The sequence below is a fragment of the Perca flavescens genome, chromosome 15 (assembly GCF_004354835.1).
Source record: "Perca flavescens isolate YP-PL-M2 chromosome 15, PFLA_1.0, whole genome shotgun sequence".
Classification (NCBI taxonomy): Eukaryota; Metazoa; Chordata; class Actinopteri; order Perciformes; family Percidae; genus Perca; species Perca flavescens.
The window spans coordinates 11,882,687-11,899,353 of NC_041345.1; the positions used below are offsets into that span (position 1 = coordinate 11,882,687).

Genomic DNA, 16,667 nt, shown 5'->3' on the forward strand with positions numbered 1-16,667 from the left:
ACTTTGACTCATAAGTGAACTTTATTGAGGTTTATTGTGCAGTATACTATATTCAATTATTTAAGCATTTAGAAATAGTGTAGATTAAAAAATAAAAGTACAGTAAATCGTGAGAAGCCAGCAGGTTTATTGCTATCAGCTCGTTCTCTCTATTTCTCATATATGAAGACATAAAAACCATTATTTTGCAGTAAGCTATACTATAGTCTTTGAACATTAAGGAAAAAAGATCATCATCATTCTTTGAGAAGCCAAGATGTCAAATCCAACCTACAGTATGTACCGAAATGAAGGTTACAATTTAAATTACACACCCATAAAATCATTAAAATGTCACCACTCTCATCCCATTGACCAATACTAATGAAATCAAATTATGGAAAAAAAAAAACATGAAAATATATTCAAAGAGAACTAAAAATCAAATCATGTTAAATCATTAAAAACAAAAATACACCATATTGGCCTAGTGGCTAAGACGTGTACCATTACACAACGTCCATGGTTTAACTCAGACTGGGAACCTTTGCTGTACGTCATCCCTTTGTCTCTCTCCACCTCTCCACATTTTCTGTCTGCCTCTGATCTATAATAAAAAATGTCCTACCAAAAATAGAAAATCTAAAATCTCTCACCATGTAATTCACCATAAGCAAACTCAAAGTACATATCAAAACAACACTTAAAGAGGACAGGGATAGCAACTTGACAAAAATGGTTGAGACTAAATCCAGAGGCCTGACGTCAGTAATCAGTGGGTCTGCAGGACCTTTAGTGGGGAATCTGGCCTCGGCTGTTTCTCTCCACGGAGCAAACCTGAAACGTCCACCAGAGAGATAAACAGAGAGGTTGTGACATTGAACAGTAATGACAAAAAGTAAAGCTGTCATCATCTATCATATCATCCGTCTGAATCATCAGTTTCACTATAACGTACCTGTGCACGTCATGGCCTCTGCTGCTGGGCCTTCAGTTCTTTGTAGTAGTCCTCCACCTCCTCAAGCTGCTGTGCAACATCTAAAATAAAAGCATTGTTTAAAAGAAGTGTATTATTAATTACACTATTGGAAATTTGTTGAGTATTTTAAACGATAATTATTTTTATTTTGTTATGTTCCCTTTACCTAGGATTGAGTCACCATCTGTCTTGAGTGACAGCTCGATTGATTTCTGCATTGTTTTCTCCAGCTTCTCCAGGATCTCTTCCTAAATTAGCATCACTCATCAATTAGAATCTTTATCACTTATCACTCACACTGTCAAATATTGCATTCAAGGTTACTTAACTGAATCCTACATTAATTAACTGTTGACTGCACCCACTGTTAATAGTTATTTTGTATGTTTCTGTTTTAAATTAATAACAATAATTGAATGTTTGTGAAAGTCTGTGTGCAGTGCTTTCAGTAGCAAAAGCAGCTTTCAGAATGATGCATATTCTGCTTGGATTTAGAAAAATCCTTCATGTAAATGATGAGAATTCATGGATAAAAATAAAGATGTGCAGCACGTTTTACTTTATCATCATCGTATGATGTATTATAAAATGTTACAAACCCTCAAGTCTCTCAGCTGTTTCAACAATTCTTCTTTAGCCTTCTCAAACATGGTGTCCTTTGCAGCACGTACGTGCTTCTCAAGAGTGTTTCTCATATTTTCCAGCGTGTCCTTTCCTGTAAATTTTGCTGCTTCTACAATAAAACAGAACATCGTGGGTTAATTTTTTTAATGCACAATCATAATGAGTATAAATGTGTATTAATACAGTGTCAAGTAGCTTATTTCATGTTCTTCTATCTTACTGCTATAGCCTTCTTGCATGTTTTCCCCAATTGGCTCAGCCAAACTGTTGTAGATTGTTTTCTTACGCTCCCGGATCATTTTGTTGAGTTCTGTCTTAATTTTGTCTTCCTTAAAAACAGAATATATATATATGTATTTTTTTTTCTTAAATAAAATCAAGGTGATACAAATACATGAAATGCTCATCTTTCCAGATTTTACCAGTAAAGCAGTGAATTATTTTTAACTGAGTAGGACCTGCTTTCTATCAGGTGGAGGTACACAATCTTTTGCCCACTTAGGTCAGACTATCACAATTCTTCAGTATGTTGACATGAATTGGGGCAGGGTCAGCTTTGCAACAACAGTCAAAGATCCTATCCAGTTTTAGTTCAAGTCTCCTTAACCTGGACAAACAGCTTAATAATGGACTAATGGATAGGACGGTGTTATTCTCATCTCTTACCTCTGTCTTGAGAAAGATCAGCTGCAGTTTGACATCTTTGTACTTTTTAATCAGACTCTTTGTGTCAAGTGAAAACGTATTGATGACATTGTTGAATGGTCCACACTTTCTTTCATTTCTGAAACATGTTAACAAGTTGAAATAACTTAAAAGTAGCATTGACAAGTTTGATAATGTCATGTATATTTGTATATATTATATAATATGTATTATATTACATCATTTGTATAACCATATCATTTAGAATGGGTTAATTCTACATTGTTTGTATGTCTTCATCAGGTCATTTCTTACGGGAAAGTCTTCTTGAATTCTTCGTCAATGCTGTCAGTCAGGCATGAAGCTAACTTCCCATTGAGATTTATTTGTTTCCCTTTTTTTGATTTGTGGGTGCCACCTTTATTGACTACACTCTTCAATGTCTGGTGAAAACCTCCTGTTACTTTTTTCTGAAACAAAAAAACCTTTCAAAGACATATTCATATTAAGTCCAAAATCAGCTGTTGTGATGTAATTATAACTAAACTACGTACAGGACGTATGACCGACATCAAGACACTTTCACATGAACTTTTTGATCTTTCAACCCCCTCACTGAGGCATTTTTCAAAAGCCTCGTATGCCTCTTTCATGGGTTTTCTGACTTTATCAAGTTCATGCTTCATCTTTCTGTCAAGGTCTGTGCACACATCTGTGTTTTTGTCAGCCTGAAATCAAACACGACACATTCAGTTTTTATAAACTATATTGCAACCTGAGTGGATTTTCTTTCATGACAGTATTGATTCTTTCTTTCTTTCTTTCTTTATGAAATTCTGTTAGTCTATGATAGAGTATGATCACCCTTTCTGTGTCCAGCCTCTCTGAAGCAACTGGAAAACAACTACCTTGATGGCTAAATATTCTTTATGGGTGAGATTACCCTTTCAGTGTTTCAGTGGCATTACAACATAGTTACTCCACAAAGATTTGAGAAGTCTGTCACTTCTTGTCACTCATCTTTTGACTGAATTTGAACATACTTTACTTCAGCTTACTTGCCGTGAATATTATTTTTGGTCAATAATAATGACAATGAAAGAAGCTGTATTACTTGATCTTACCCCTTTTCTACAGCTGGCCACTTGAATCAGAGAGAGAATCCCACGAGCTCCAGAAACATAGTTTACTGTCTCTGAGTGACAGTCATTGAGTTTTTGCAGAAATTCCTTAAGTTTGGGTATTTCTGCAATTACACATATATAGTACAGTCTTACATTTAAATGTCATAGTCCAATTCTTTTTTTAAAGTAAAGTGAAACAAAATATGTATTGGAGCTATTCATTTTCTTTCACCCACAAAGTGTTTATATATCTACCAGTGTGTGTATGTATCTACCAGACACCTACCAGTTTCATTTGGGCTTAGGTGGTTTTTAGCTAGAAACTCATTGGAGGACACTGTGAAAACTTCCAAACATTCATCACTGAATTGTTTCTGAAAAAAAGGTTTGATTTAAGGCAGGCTTGCAGTTGTAGACAATGTTAATCTTTCAGTCGATGAAACTCACCTTGATCTTCTCTTGTTGGCTGAATTTTTTGCGCACTGTTTTTTTGGCTTTCATGTTTCTTTTAAGTATGGCTTCATGGTCCCTATAAGAGAAGATTTACATCAAGTGGCATTTTACATAGTCTTTGGAGAACTGAAAGTTGAAATTAAAATGTTTGCATCACCTCTCAGAATAAAGTTAAAATTATCTGTTGTTAAACCTGTCCCTCTTACTAATGACTCTACCATTCATATTGATAAAGGTTGACACTTTAACACTGAATTACTAGGAAGTCTTCTAGAAAGAAATATTTCATTTGGTAAGCATTATAAGAATTTTGAAAATTGAGACACTGTTAAAGACTGCTATTTTAGTTTATTTAGTCATTTTGAGTTTATAAGCATTTGTTGATTTCTAATGGAATTTCCTTGAAATAATTCCTCCATTTAAAGCCAAATGTTCATTATTATTCATATATATATAAACTATTCATTATTTATTTAGCAATTATTGCTAACTTTTAAGTCTTGTAATAGTTGTCTGTACATCCATGGCTACATTTCAAAAAGGAATTGCTAACTTATTTGACATACTTTGATGGCGCCAATTTGCCAAAAGGTAAACAAATACATTCCGGGAACAATGCGGATTTCATCCTGGTCGTGGAACAACGGACCAGCTCTTCACTCTCGCAAGGATCCTGGAGGGAGCCTGCGAGCCCAACCGGTCTACATGTGTTTTGTGGATCTGGAAAAGGCGTATGACCGGGTTCCCCGGGAGATACTGTGGGAGGTGCTGTGGGAGTATGGGGTGAGGGGGTCTCTTCTCAGGGCCATCCAATCTCTGTACGACCAAAGTGAGAGCTGTGTCTGGGTTCACGGCAGTAAGTCGGACTCGTTTCAGGTGAGGGTTGGCCTCCGCCAGGGCTGCGCTTTGTCACCAATCCTGTTTGTAATATTTATGGACAGGATATCGAGGCGTAGTCGGGGTGGGGAGGGGTTGCGGTTCGGTGGGCTGGGGATCTCATCACTGCTCTTTGCAGATGATGTGGTCCTGATGGCATAATCGGCCTGCGACCTTCAGCTCTCACTGGATCGGTTTGCAGCCGAGAGTGAAGCGGTTGGGATGAGGATCAGCACCTCTAAATCTGAGGCCATGGTTCTCAGCAGGAAACCGATGGAGTGCCTACTCCAGGTAGGGAATGAGTCCTTACCCCAAGTGAAGGAGTTCAAGTACCTTGGTGTTTTGTTTGCGAGTGAGGGGACAATGGAGCGGGAGATTGGTCGAAGAATCGGCAGCGGGTGCAGTATTACATTAAATTTATTGCACCGTTGTGACGAAAAGAGAGCTGAGCCAGAAGGCAAAGCTCTCGATCTACCGGTCAGTTTTCGTTCCTACCCTCACCTATGGTCATGAAGGCTGGGTCATGACCGAAAGAACGAGATCCAGGGTACAAGCGGCCGAAATGGGTTTCCTCAGGAGGGTGGCTGGCGTCTCCCTTAGAGATAGGGTGAGAAGCTAAGTCATCCGTGAGGAGCTCGGAGTAGAGCCGCTGCTCCTTCGCGTCGAAAGGAGCCAGTTGAGGTGGTTTGGGCATCTGGTAAGGATGCCCCCTGGGCGCCTCCCTAGGGAGGTGTTCCAGGCACGTCCAGCTGGGAGGAGGCCTCGGGAAAGACCCAGGACTAGGTGGAGGGATTATATCTCCAACCTGGCCTGGGAACGCCTCGGGATCCCCAAGTCGGAGCTGGTTAATGTTGCTCGGGAAAGGGAAGTTTGGGGTCCCCTGCTGGAGCTGTTCCCCCCGCGACCCAACACCGGATAAGCGGACGAAGATGGATGGTAAACAAATACAGAGTTAGGGCTGGGCATCGTTCAAAATCTTTCGATCCGGTGCCAATTTTGATACCTCAGTTTTGATGCCGGTTCCTTAACGATACCTTTTTCGTTGATGTTTTAAAATCCATTTCAACATCAACAAAAATACATTAAACACAGAACTTTTATTTTTCACCTTAATTGTGAATCAAAACAGTTATCAAAATTAAAAAACTCTAGTAACACTGCTCACTCAGAGAAACATTAATAAAACTGGTTGTGCTTTTGGATAGGGGTGCACCAGTCATATACTCAGGATTGGTATCAATCCGAACTTTAAAAATTAACAAAAAAAGAGAAACCTTTTTGCGACAACATGAACATATTATAAATAATGAATAAATAAACAAATTACATTGTGTACAGGCTAATATTGAACCAACCAAAATGCAAATGAATGTAAACAACAAAGACTTTTTAGTGCAAACTACATGACACAAACCTTTAAAGGGGTGATAGAATGATTATATAGGGTATTTCACACTGTTCCTTATGGTCTCCTAATGGGGTTTGTAACATTAGTTGGGCTGAAAATGGCCTAGTTGATATTTTATTGGCCCTTATGCATCCCTGTGTTTTGGCGCTATTTGTAACAAGAGCTTTTCTTCCAAATATGGTATGGTCATGAATATTTAGATGAGCTGCGCTCTGCTTGGTTGAGACTTATCCCCGTACACACGCATTAGAGACACGCTCTGATTGGTTGAGCGAATCCCCAATACACACACATTAGAGACGCGACAGAATCTCATATTCCTGAAATTGCAATGTTTCGTTACCAAATTCACTTCAGAAACTTTTTTATGTGAGAAATCAACTATATAAAGCTCAAATATGGGCCATTTTACGAAAATGGATGGCTAATTGCAAATTTGGTTAAACTGTGTGTCGGAGTTCAGCGGCCGGTGCTGCCTGTGTTGCTGCCTCTCCGCCCGGCTTGCCTTCCTCCACAGACCCCGGCCTGCAGCCCACAGCTCCTCATACCTGCGCAAAGTCCGTTTGGGCTAATGGACTAGCTAGTTTGAATTTCGTCACGCCACTTATACAACATCTAACTAAATGTTTTGTAAAGCTAACAACGGTGTCCGATTTCAAGTTAATGAATATTTGTTAACTGTAAGGGTTTCGTTAGCTGCGACTGTCCCTTCAATCCTATGTGAACAGATTGCGGCTAGTGTTGAGTAAAATAAAGTTGTAACAGTGCTGATTTTAATAACCATGTATGTTTTATGTTTTAAGTAATAAATTGTATGCTGTAACCAGGTTATGAAAATAGGAATGAATGTATATGACTGTAAAGAATAGGTCCAGACTGATCTGGTTATCACAATCACCAACTTTTGTCTCTGTAAACAATAGGTAAAGACAGACCTTTTCACTCCCCCTCTCTTCCTGTCTTTGGTTAAATTGATTAGGTTAAAACCAACTATTATCATATAAAGAGAAACATTCTGCCACACAGCAGGAAATAATCTTCTGCCTCTATCAGTCTCCAACCCCCTGGTACTTTAGTCTGGGTAAGGACAATAGAATGTTAATTCCTGTAAACTTGTAAAGACTCAACATCTGCATGATAGATCCTATTGATCTGTGGGTGCAAATGACCCCTAGGGGGCAGAGTTTAGAGCATGTCCTTCCTAATTGGACAGCGAAGAAACCAAAAAAATGCGTCCAACCTGTCACCATGCCAACAAAGAGCCTATGAGGAAGGCTCTTACTCACGAAGGAGAAAAGTAACCGCCCCTGGGATTGGAGGAATAAAGCAAGGGGGCAAACCATGATTCGGGTTGGAATAGATGTGGAAACTTGAGGGTTAAGCAACTATTTCCAAGGCCCTCTGCAGCGTAATTCTCTGTATTTTGACTTATCATTTTTTATTAATAAATCTTTGTGTTAAACCTTTCATTTGGACCAAGCCTCTCCTTCTTCTGAGATTCTGAAAAACGTAAATTCTCTACACTAGTTAACTTCATTTTTGGTCGTAAATTGAGTATATAGTTTGAATTTTGTCACGCCACTTATACAACATCTAACTAAATGTTTTATAAAGCTAACAACGGTGTCCGATTTCAAGTTAATGAATATTTGTGAACTGTAAGGGTTTCGTTAGCTGCGACTGTCCCTTCAATCCTATGTGTACAGATTGCAGCTAGTTAGCTTCATTTTTTGGTCGTAATTCGAGTATATTTACAGTTTGAATTTCGTCACGCCACTTATACAACATCTAGCTAAATGTCTTATAAAGCTAACAACGGTGTCCGATTTCAAGTTAATGAATATTTGTGAATTTCAGAGGAATTCAAAGAGGAGGCTAGCTAGCTCTCATTGATAGAGCTTGTAGCTCTATCAATGAGACTCGCGGACAAGTGGCATTTATTTCCCCAATCGTTTGTTTAAATAACTCAACACATTATAATTACACACATTAAAAGATTAACTGAAACCTGTGGTAAGAGATTGCTGGCGTAACAAGCTCGCTGACCGCGCTCTCACTCACATACACCGGACATTTAGCTAGCAGGAAGAGGGGAGATGCAGGCCCTGGAGCTCTGTCAGGGCAGGGGCATTTAGTTGTCCATTAGCCCAAGAGACGGTGACTTTGAGCGGGTATGGAGTGCTGTGGGCTGCCTGTCGTGACGGAGCTCCAAGTACCTCATAGCAGGCCGGGGTCTGTGAAGGAAGGCAGGCCGGGCGGCGAGGCAGCAACACAGGCAGCACCGGCGCTGAACTCCGACATACAGTCGGACAAAATTTGCAAATAGCCATCCATTTTCGTAAAGCGGCCCATATTTGAGCTTTACATAGTTGATTTCTCGCATAAAAAAGTTTCAGAAGTGAATTTTGTAATGGAATAGCAGAGATCTGCGTGACCTAGCTAGATTCAGAAGACTACCTGATCTCAGGTCAGTTGTGTAGCCTATGTAAATGTTGGGGCGTGACCGTTCTCTTAATACACCCATGGGCTGGCAAAGGTTCCGGTTTTTGGGAGGTTGACGTCAACTTCCAGCTTTGTTGAGAATCGCCCGTTTTCAGCGGCAGTTTCAAAATATGAGATTTTCATAGTAAAGGGGTGTCAATGGGATTTTGAGCTTCTTTGTATGTCCTATTTACCCACCGAACTGTCGTTATTCAACTATGACAGAGTAAAATCTGTTTTGCATTCTATCACCTCTTTAACACTAAACTTGGTGACTGCCCGGTTGTCAATATTGAACTAATGGAGAACTAACTTAAGTGCAAAGGAATGGAATTAAATTGCAAGTTGCTGAAAGGTACTGAAGAAGTAAAGTTGTCTTGCCTTACAACCTCAGCCTGTCAGTCAGTCACCAGGGCACAGAAACCACTGTTGTGCCTGCTTGTCTCAGAGGAAGTGTAAAACAACAGCACCGCGACTGCTTTCGGCTCGCCATTAATATCATATCGCAGCAAACGCTGTCTGCGTGAAGTTTTGAAAAACTGTAACCACACTTGAAACCACTTTATCGGCATTGCCGTGACTCACTGTGACTTCAACAAAAACTGCAGAGCCGACGTAGTTTACTCCGTCCGCAACTCTGTGTGTGTGTGTGTGTGTGTTTGAGTGTGTGTCGGGCGGAGCTCCGCTCTCTGTCAATATGCTGAGAGGACAGATAAGCTTGTGCTTACGCACTCAAACGCTTTTGGAACCAAAATTTGGCACCGAAAGATAAATAATTTTTTGATACTGCACATTCGGTGCCCAGCCCTATACAGAGGTGTTTTGGGAGTGCAGTATTTATTTATTCATCAATTATTGCGAACTTTAAGTCCAGCAATAGTTGTCTGTACATCCATTGCTACATTGCTAAAAGGAACCGCTAACTTATTTGACATGCTTTAATGGTGCTAATTTGCCAAAATGTAAACAAATACAGAGGTGTTTTGGAGTGCAGTTGTCTCAATTTTTTTTGAGAGGGGTCCACTGCGTCAGGCTGCACCTCTGCACCTAAACTAACAACAAAGCATTTTTAACAGCATTTGCTACCTGTGGCATGAAAATGTTATCTGTACATTTGCTTGTGTAAACTCCTCCTGGCACCACACATGGATGTTTAATTGAACTACTCTTAAATTACTTACTTAAGATTCACATCAGACCTGGCGCAGATAAAGTGAATGTGCTGACACTCGCCCCCATTTCCCATGAGTTTGCTGGCATTTTCCAGGATCTCCCAGGCTTCTGTCTCTGCTGCTGCTCGCTCAATGTCAGTCACAATCCATACAGTAGAACAACTTCTAACTAACTGAAGGGGCATAATAGCAAATGTCATTAGGAATAATTCCTTATCAGAGCTTCATAATAACATCATGTCACAGCTTCCAGATAACACATACACTACAAACAGCATTGTATGTGAATAGATTACCTGTTTCCACATGTTGTCTCTGCTCTGGTTACAGTCCCCATTTCCAGGAAGATCCACAAGTGTGACATGTTGGAGAAGATCATTTTTAGGCACCCTCACAGTCACACACTTCACCAGTGGCCAGAACCAACTCTTAACTTTACTTTCTTCATCTTCTGAGTCACATCTTGTGAATCTGACAAGTCTTCTAGATAGCTTTTCAGCCTGCATATATTAAAAAATAAAATTAAGGCAAGGTGATTTTATTTGTATGCACAACTCCAACTAAAAAAATGTTTTACCAATTGCATAAAATAATAACAAAATTAGACAAAAAAAGAGCAATCAAAGAATGCTTCAGGTTAAAATCATATTAAAAATAATAAAGAGTAAACATGAAGTGGAGACAAAAGTGAAACTTTCTGGAATAGCGAACATTTAGGTTTTAAATTATATTTAAACATTAACAGATTTCGACAGTGCCCAGAAATATGGGAGGTAATTACAAGTATGTTTATCATAGAATAGAACACCCATATGGTTCATATGGATAAAGCATGTAAGAAACTTAATTAGGTCCTAACTCCGTAAGTGGTAGTATTTTATTAAATCAATTATCAGAATAACTGGTAACCAGTGCAGAGAATATGTGTAATGACTTATTATTTAGTTTTTCATATAATGCTTGTAACTTACTGATTCACATGTCAAAATCTGCTTCTTGTTTTTGAGAAATTTCGGAATTTCTTTGAAATATTTTTTATCCATGAGCATTTCAGAGGTTTTGTTTTCCTTTTCTTCTCCATAGAGCGCTGACAGCTTTTCCTTAAAGTCACGATAATAGTCATCTTCCTGATCTGCTTTATCCCCAAGAAACTGAAACAACTCATCCTTCCACTCCTAAGAAATAAAATAATGAAGTTAAATTAATTTTAATTGAATAATGATCAGCAACTGTATTTCTGCAGCTGCATAATAGCTTCTAGTGCTAGTAAACACAAACATTCAGTTAATTTTACCTCTTTTGGGATGAACTCAATGTCCGCCTGATAGATTTTGTTCTGTGGGTTAGCATCTGTGTTAGCCTCGACTTTGATCATGACTGATGTACATGCACTGACATCTCCAGTGGGTAAGAGATTCTTCTCTCCAATGACAGCATTTATCAAAGAGCTCTTTCCAGCCCCAGTTCTACCAAAGACACCAACAACCTCCCTCTTGTCTGTCTCCAAATCATCGATTTTATCCCTGTTGAAAAAGAGTTTAAATATTGGTGAATTTGGATAATAATTTAAAGTGGCTAGAATCAATATTTTGACATTAACAATAGTTCTACTATTATTATCTATGACTGTGTTAGGTTTTAAAACACCACATTATGTAATAACACTGCATTATGTAATAACTTCCCAAAATGTAATACATATTCACTTCAGTACACCTGCATTTTGTAATCAACAGCCTGAACACAATACTGTCTGTAATAATTTTCTCTGCATTAACCGTATGACCTGTGGAGCCCCCCTTGGTATTGTAGTTGACTCATCTTAGTCTAAATAGTAGCAGTAACAAGATCAGCTTTTTCTCATCTCACAAATGTTGCCAAACTCAGAGACTTTGTATCAAAAGCCAATATGGAAAAAATAAATTCACAATAAATGCAGAGTTGACTGCAACAAGGGGCTCCCAAAAAAAGCCCACCAAAAAGCTTTTCAAAATTCATTCAAAAGGTCTGCTGTGGCCTGTCATCCTCATCATTGAATAGAAGTCAATGCCACTTCTTTTTAAATCAATACATGGAGTGGGACCAAAATGCATAACAGACTACACCCCTGCCAGGCCTCTCTGATCAAGTGGTAGTGGGCTGCTGCAGTTAGTTGTCGGATTCGAACCCTGCTACATGGGGCACACACTCTTACTGGGTGAGCTTGAGGTCGCCCCAAGAATGTTGATATTTTTAAAGGCTAACTTAAAACTACCGTTTTTGGTCAGGACTTTTAATAAACAACTTATTTATTAATGTTCTTTATCTATCTACTTATGGTCTATTTATTTATTTGTATGTTTGTTGGAATTATTTTTTTAAATTTATTTTATTACTACTAGTTGTTTTTAACCCTCTGAGGTCTAAGGGTATTTTCACATATCTTCTTAAATTCTACTTTTTAAGGTATTTGCGTATAACTGATCTCTGTGTGTTTCATAACACAATGTTCGGAACAAACTCAGCTTTCTGTACAGTGACAGCCAAATATGTCCCAGAACGATGTGTGAAGAGATAATTTGGCACTAAAGCTGAAACGTTGAAAATCCTCAAATCTCTTTTGAAAACAAACCTTAACTTATGATGTGTTGTACGAATTGTTTCGGTGCGTGATATGAGTTTACCAAAGTCTTTAATTCTACTTATTTATGTATCTGTATTTTATGGATTTTTTTTAACAATCTACAGTTTATGTACTTATAAGCAACTTTTTAGAGCTTAGATTTATTTTATTAATTCATTTATTTATATTTTTAAGTATCTTTTGGTTTTAAGTGTTATGCCTCTTGTTTCCACACTTCCTGTTTTTAATGAAGTCATTTTTGACACGATTTCAATTTAGAGGTGAATGGGTAGGTGGGTGAATGGGGCTGGGGGTGAGGGATATTGCGTGTGTGTGTGTGTGTGTGTGTGTGTGTGTGTGTGTGTGTGTGTGTGTGTGTGTGTGTGTGTGTGTGTGTGTGTGGAGGGGTATTGTATGATGCAAGATTTAAATTACATGTATGAAAAGTGCTATATAAAGACAGACTGATTGATAAACGATGTGTACAGACAAAAACGATGTGTACGGCTTTTCCCATGAACTGTTATTTATAAAAAAAGAATTTGGGAACATCACGCAGACTTCAGACCAGAAGTAGACAGTTTTATCTGGGCATATACAACAAAGAATTTAGAAAACTTAATTAACTTAATACTTACTTCAGGAAGTTGTTGAGTTTGTTTTCTTGGGCCGGCTTGAGTCTTTTCTTAACAAATCTCATGATGCTTTTCACTTTAGTCAGTATTTCTTCAGTCAGAATACAAAAAACTAACTATTAAGCAGGAACCTTGAACCAGTGTATCCACTAAGCAGTAATGCATAATGAAGCACTTAATCTACCGAGTAAATATAGGATGCTTTAGAGTATTTAATCACGTATATTATGGCAACTTAGCACAGAAGAAAACATGGTCTGAGTTTTAAACATCATCAAGGTAAAGACCAAGGTTAAGTTAATTTACTTAGAAGCATATTACTACATACAGTATATTTACATGATATGTAACATGTAAGCTGTTGACTGTTTGAGGTGTCCTGATTTTATGTGGCCAAAATATAGAAACAGACATTTGCTATACAAGTAAAAATGTCATTACATCAAATGTTTAACCCTGTAGTAAGTTGCCATTGTTTGAAAGTATTATAAATACCTGAGTCTGATTGTGGTTTAGTGCCACAGTGTCGTTTAGTAGCTGGTGATTGAGATTTGCTGGATTCTCCCTGAAGATCCAATTTCCTCTTTTCTTATTAGATTTGTTTTTTAAATGAAAAAAAGAAGTCTGTTGCATGTGCCTCTCAAAACATTCAAAAGTGTTCTTAATATAGTTGCTTAGTCAAAGTAACATATTATTGCCTTGAAAACATCAATGAACACTTAATGTAATTTATTAAGATACTGTGTATCTTACCTTTATTACTGGTGCCACTGGTGGACGGACACACCTGGGTTACCCAAAGCTGAAAAATAATGTACATTTCAGAATTTTACAAAAAGTTCCCTTTCTTGTTCCCTTTTTCAGCAGAATCACACTAAGCTGGTTTAAGACCTATTTCTGTGAGCGATCCCAATTTGTTAATATTAACGATAAACCCTCCAAGTACGCTAAAGTTAGCCATGGCGTTCCTCAAGGCTCAGTGCTTGGACCAATTCTATTCTCCTTATATATGCTTCCTCTAGGCAATATTATTAGGAAACACTCAATCAACTTTCACTGTTACGCAGAAAACACCCAATTATATCTGTCAATTAAGCCAGGCGAAAGTGGTCAGTTAGCAAAATTTCAAGCGTGGTTATTTAAAGATTAATTACCATTAAATATATAAAATCCTGGATGACCTACAATTTCCTGATGTTAAAATGAAGTTATTGTGCTGGAACCCAAGCACCTCCAAACTTCATTATCTAAAGATATAGCTACCCTAGATGGTATGCCCTGGCCTCCACCACTACTGTCAGAAATCTAGGAGTTATTTTTGATCAGGATATATCCTTTAACGCCCACTTAAAACAAACCTCAAGAACAGCCTTTTTCCATCTTCGTAAGATTGCCAAAATTAGGAACATCCAAAATGATGCTGAAAAACTAGTCCATGCATTCGTTACTTCCAGGCTGGACTACTGTAATTCCTTACTATCAGGTTGCTCAAATAAGTCCCTTAAGACTCTCCAGCTGATCTAGAATGCTGCAGCACGTGTTCTGATGAGAACTAAGAAAAGAGATCATATTTCTCCTGTACTAGCTTCTCTGCATTGGCTTCCTGTAAAATCCAGGATTGAATTTAAAATCCTTCTCCTGACCTACAAAGTTCTAAATGGTGAAGCACAATCATACCTAGAAGAGCTCTTAGTACCTTATTGTCCCACTAGAGCACTGCGCTCCCAGAAATCAGAGCTACTAGTGGTTCCTAGAGTCTCTAAAAGTAGAATGGGAGCCAGAGCCTTCAGCTACCAGGCTCCAATCCTGTGGAACCAGCTCCCAATCTGGGTTCGGGGGGCAGACACCGTCACCACATTTAAGAATAATCTGAAAACCCTCCTCTTTGATAAAGCTTATAGTTAGGGAGTGAGGAGTTGCAGCGTACGCCTAGACCGGTGGGGCAGGGTGTATAGCTACAGACACAGCACCCCTGCTTCTCTCTGCTTCTCTTCATAGTCATCAGATTTACCTATCACATATTCAATAATAATATAGTGAGAGTAGAGGGAGGCAGGCCAGTACAGCCCGATCCGGCAGGGGAGAGTTCAAGCCCGATCCAGCACCTCTCTTTAACCTGCCTGTCTTAGTTATGCTATTATAATTCTAGACTGCTGGGGAAGTTTATTCATTCCTATGACACAATGAGCTGCTCTCTGATCTCTCTTTTCATTTGTTTCCTTTTGTGTGCATCCTTGTCCCAGAAATGCTTGTTACTAACCTAGCTCTTGGGAGTTTACTCCCCTACTCTTCTTTGCCCAGAATATTGCCTTGGATTAGGATGGCACCAAGACCTGGGTCTTGGGTGCAGCTGTCACTGTGGACCTGCTACACCCTGCTACGCCCTGCGATTCCCTGCAGTGTCCGGCTGCGTCCTGCCGCATCCACTGCGTCCACCCATGCTCTGCTGTGCCACACTACACCCCATAACGCCCTGCTGTGCCCTACTATGACATGAACTACTACGACTACCCCCAACCGGCACCGTCAGACACCGCCTACCAAGAGTCTTGGTCTGCCGAGGTTTCTTCCTAAAGGGAAGCTACTGCTACTGCTAATGCTTGCTCTTGAGAGAATTACTGTAATTGTTGGGGCTTTGTAAATTATAGAGTGTGGTATAGACCTACTCTATCTGTAAAGTGTTTCGAGATAACTCTTGTTATGATTTGATATTATAAATAAAATTGAATTGAATTGAATTATAATCAATGATTAAAAACACTAGGCCTACCTCACTGTACCAGAGGCAATCTGACAGAGCAGGGCAACCTTTTCACATTAAAATGAATCAATCAAATCAATGTGTATCAATTAAGTTAGTTCATTCAGTACCAGTTAATATAGCCTATGCTTCCAAACCCTGCATAACCAACTTGGCAAAACTCAACACACACACAGTAAAGCTGGCATAAGACCACACGCAACAACGATGGAGTCTGAATAGCAGGTAAAAAAAAATGCTCTCGCCCCGTGTAATGTCCCTGTCCCATGTATTTAGGCTGTTAGATGATGAATATTAAATTGTGTTCAACTTACTTTGGCAGAAGAATCAACTGTTGCCTGATATGTTGTGTTTTTTACTTTCTAGTGACAAAAGAGTTGCAAATCTTATGATAAGAAATCCATAATAAAGACATTTTAAAACAATCTAGTAAATTATATTGTTGTCAATGAGATATAACAATCCTCCATCAAAAATACTACTCTAAATGTATCTACATAAGTGAAATTTATAAAACTAATCAATGTCTGTGTAAATTGTCTTCACAGAGCAGAATGAAGATGAATATTAAATTGTGTTCAACTTACTTTGGCAGAAGAATCAGCTGTTGCCCGATATGTTGTGTTTTTTACTTTCTAGTGACAAAAGAGTTGCAAATCTTATGATAAAAAATCCATAATAAAGACATTTTAAAACAATCTAGTAAATGATAGTGTTGTCAATGCGATATAACAATCCTCCATCAAAAATACTACTGTAAATGTATCTACATAAGTGAAATTTATAAAACTAATCAGTGTCTGTGTAAATTGTCTTCACAGAGCAGAATGATGATGAATATTAAATTGTGTTCAACTTACTTTGGCAGAAGAATCAGCTGTTGACTGATATGTTGTGTTTTTTTCTTTCTAGTGACAAAAGAGTTGCA

At 38.5% G+C, this 16,667-nt stretch overlaps 1 protein-coding gene across 1 annotated transcript; it reads right to left on the reverse strand.

Annotated features, from left to right (window-relative positions):
- Window positions 1-330: 330 nt before the first annotated feature.
- LOC114569423 (nuclear GTPase SLIP-GC-like) lies at window positions 331-16,340 on the reverse strand. The gene is made up of 19 exons (XM_028599232.1): window positions 16,327-16,340; window positions 13,732-13,780; window positions 13,474-13,566; window positions 12,982-13,069; window positions 11,036-11,264; window positions 10,713-10,916; window positions 10,038-10,241; window positions 9,751-9,914; window positions 3,799-3,880; window positions 3,638-3,725; window positions 3,352-3,473; window positions 2,782-2,955; window positions 2,543-2,697; window positions 2,249-2,366; window positions 1,803-1,911; window positions 1,558-1,691; window positions 1,125-1,206; window positions 938-1,017; window positions 331-816 (listed from the first exon to the last, which is right to left on the reverse strand). Exons 4-18 carry the CDS (start codon window positions 13,041-13,043, stop codon window positions 947-949), a joined length of 1,998 nt encoding a protein of 665 aa, XP_028455033.1. The 5' UTR covers window positions 13,044-13,069; window positions 13,474-13,566; window positions 13,732-13,780; window positions 16,327-16,340; the 3' UTR covers window positions 331-816; window positions 938-946.
- Window positions 16,341-16,667: the final 327 nt, after the last annotated feature.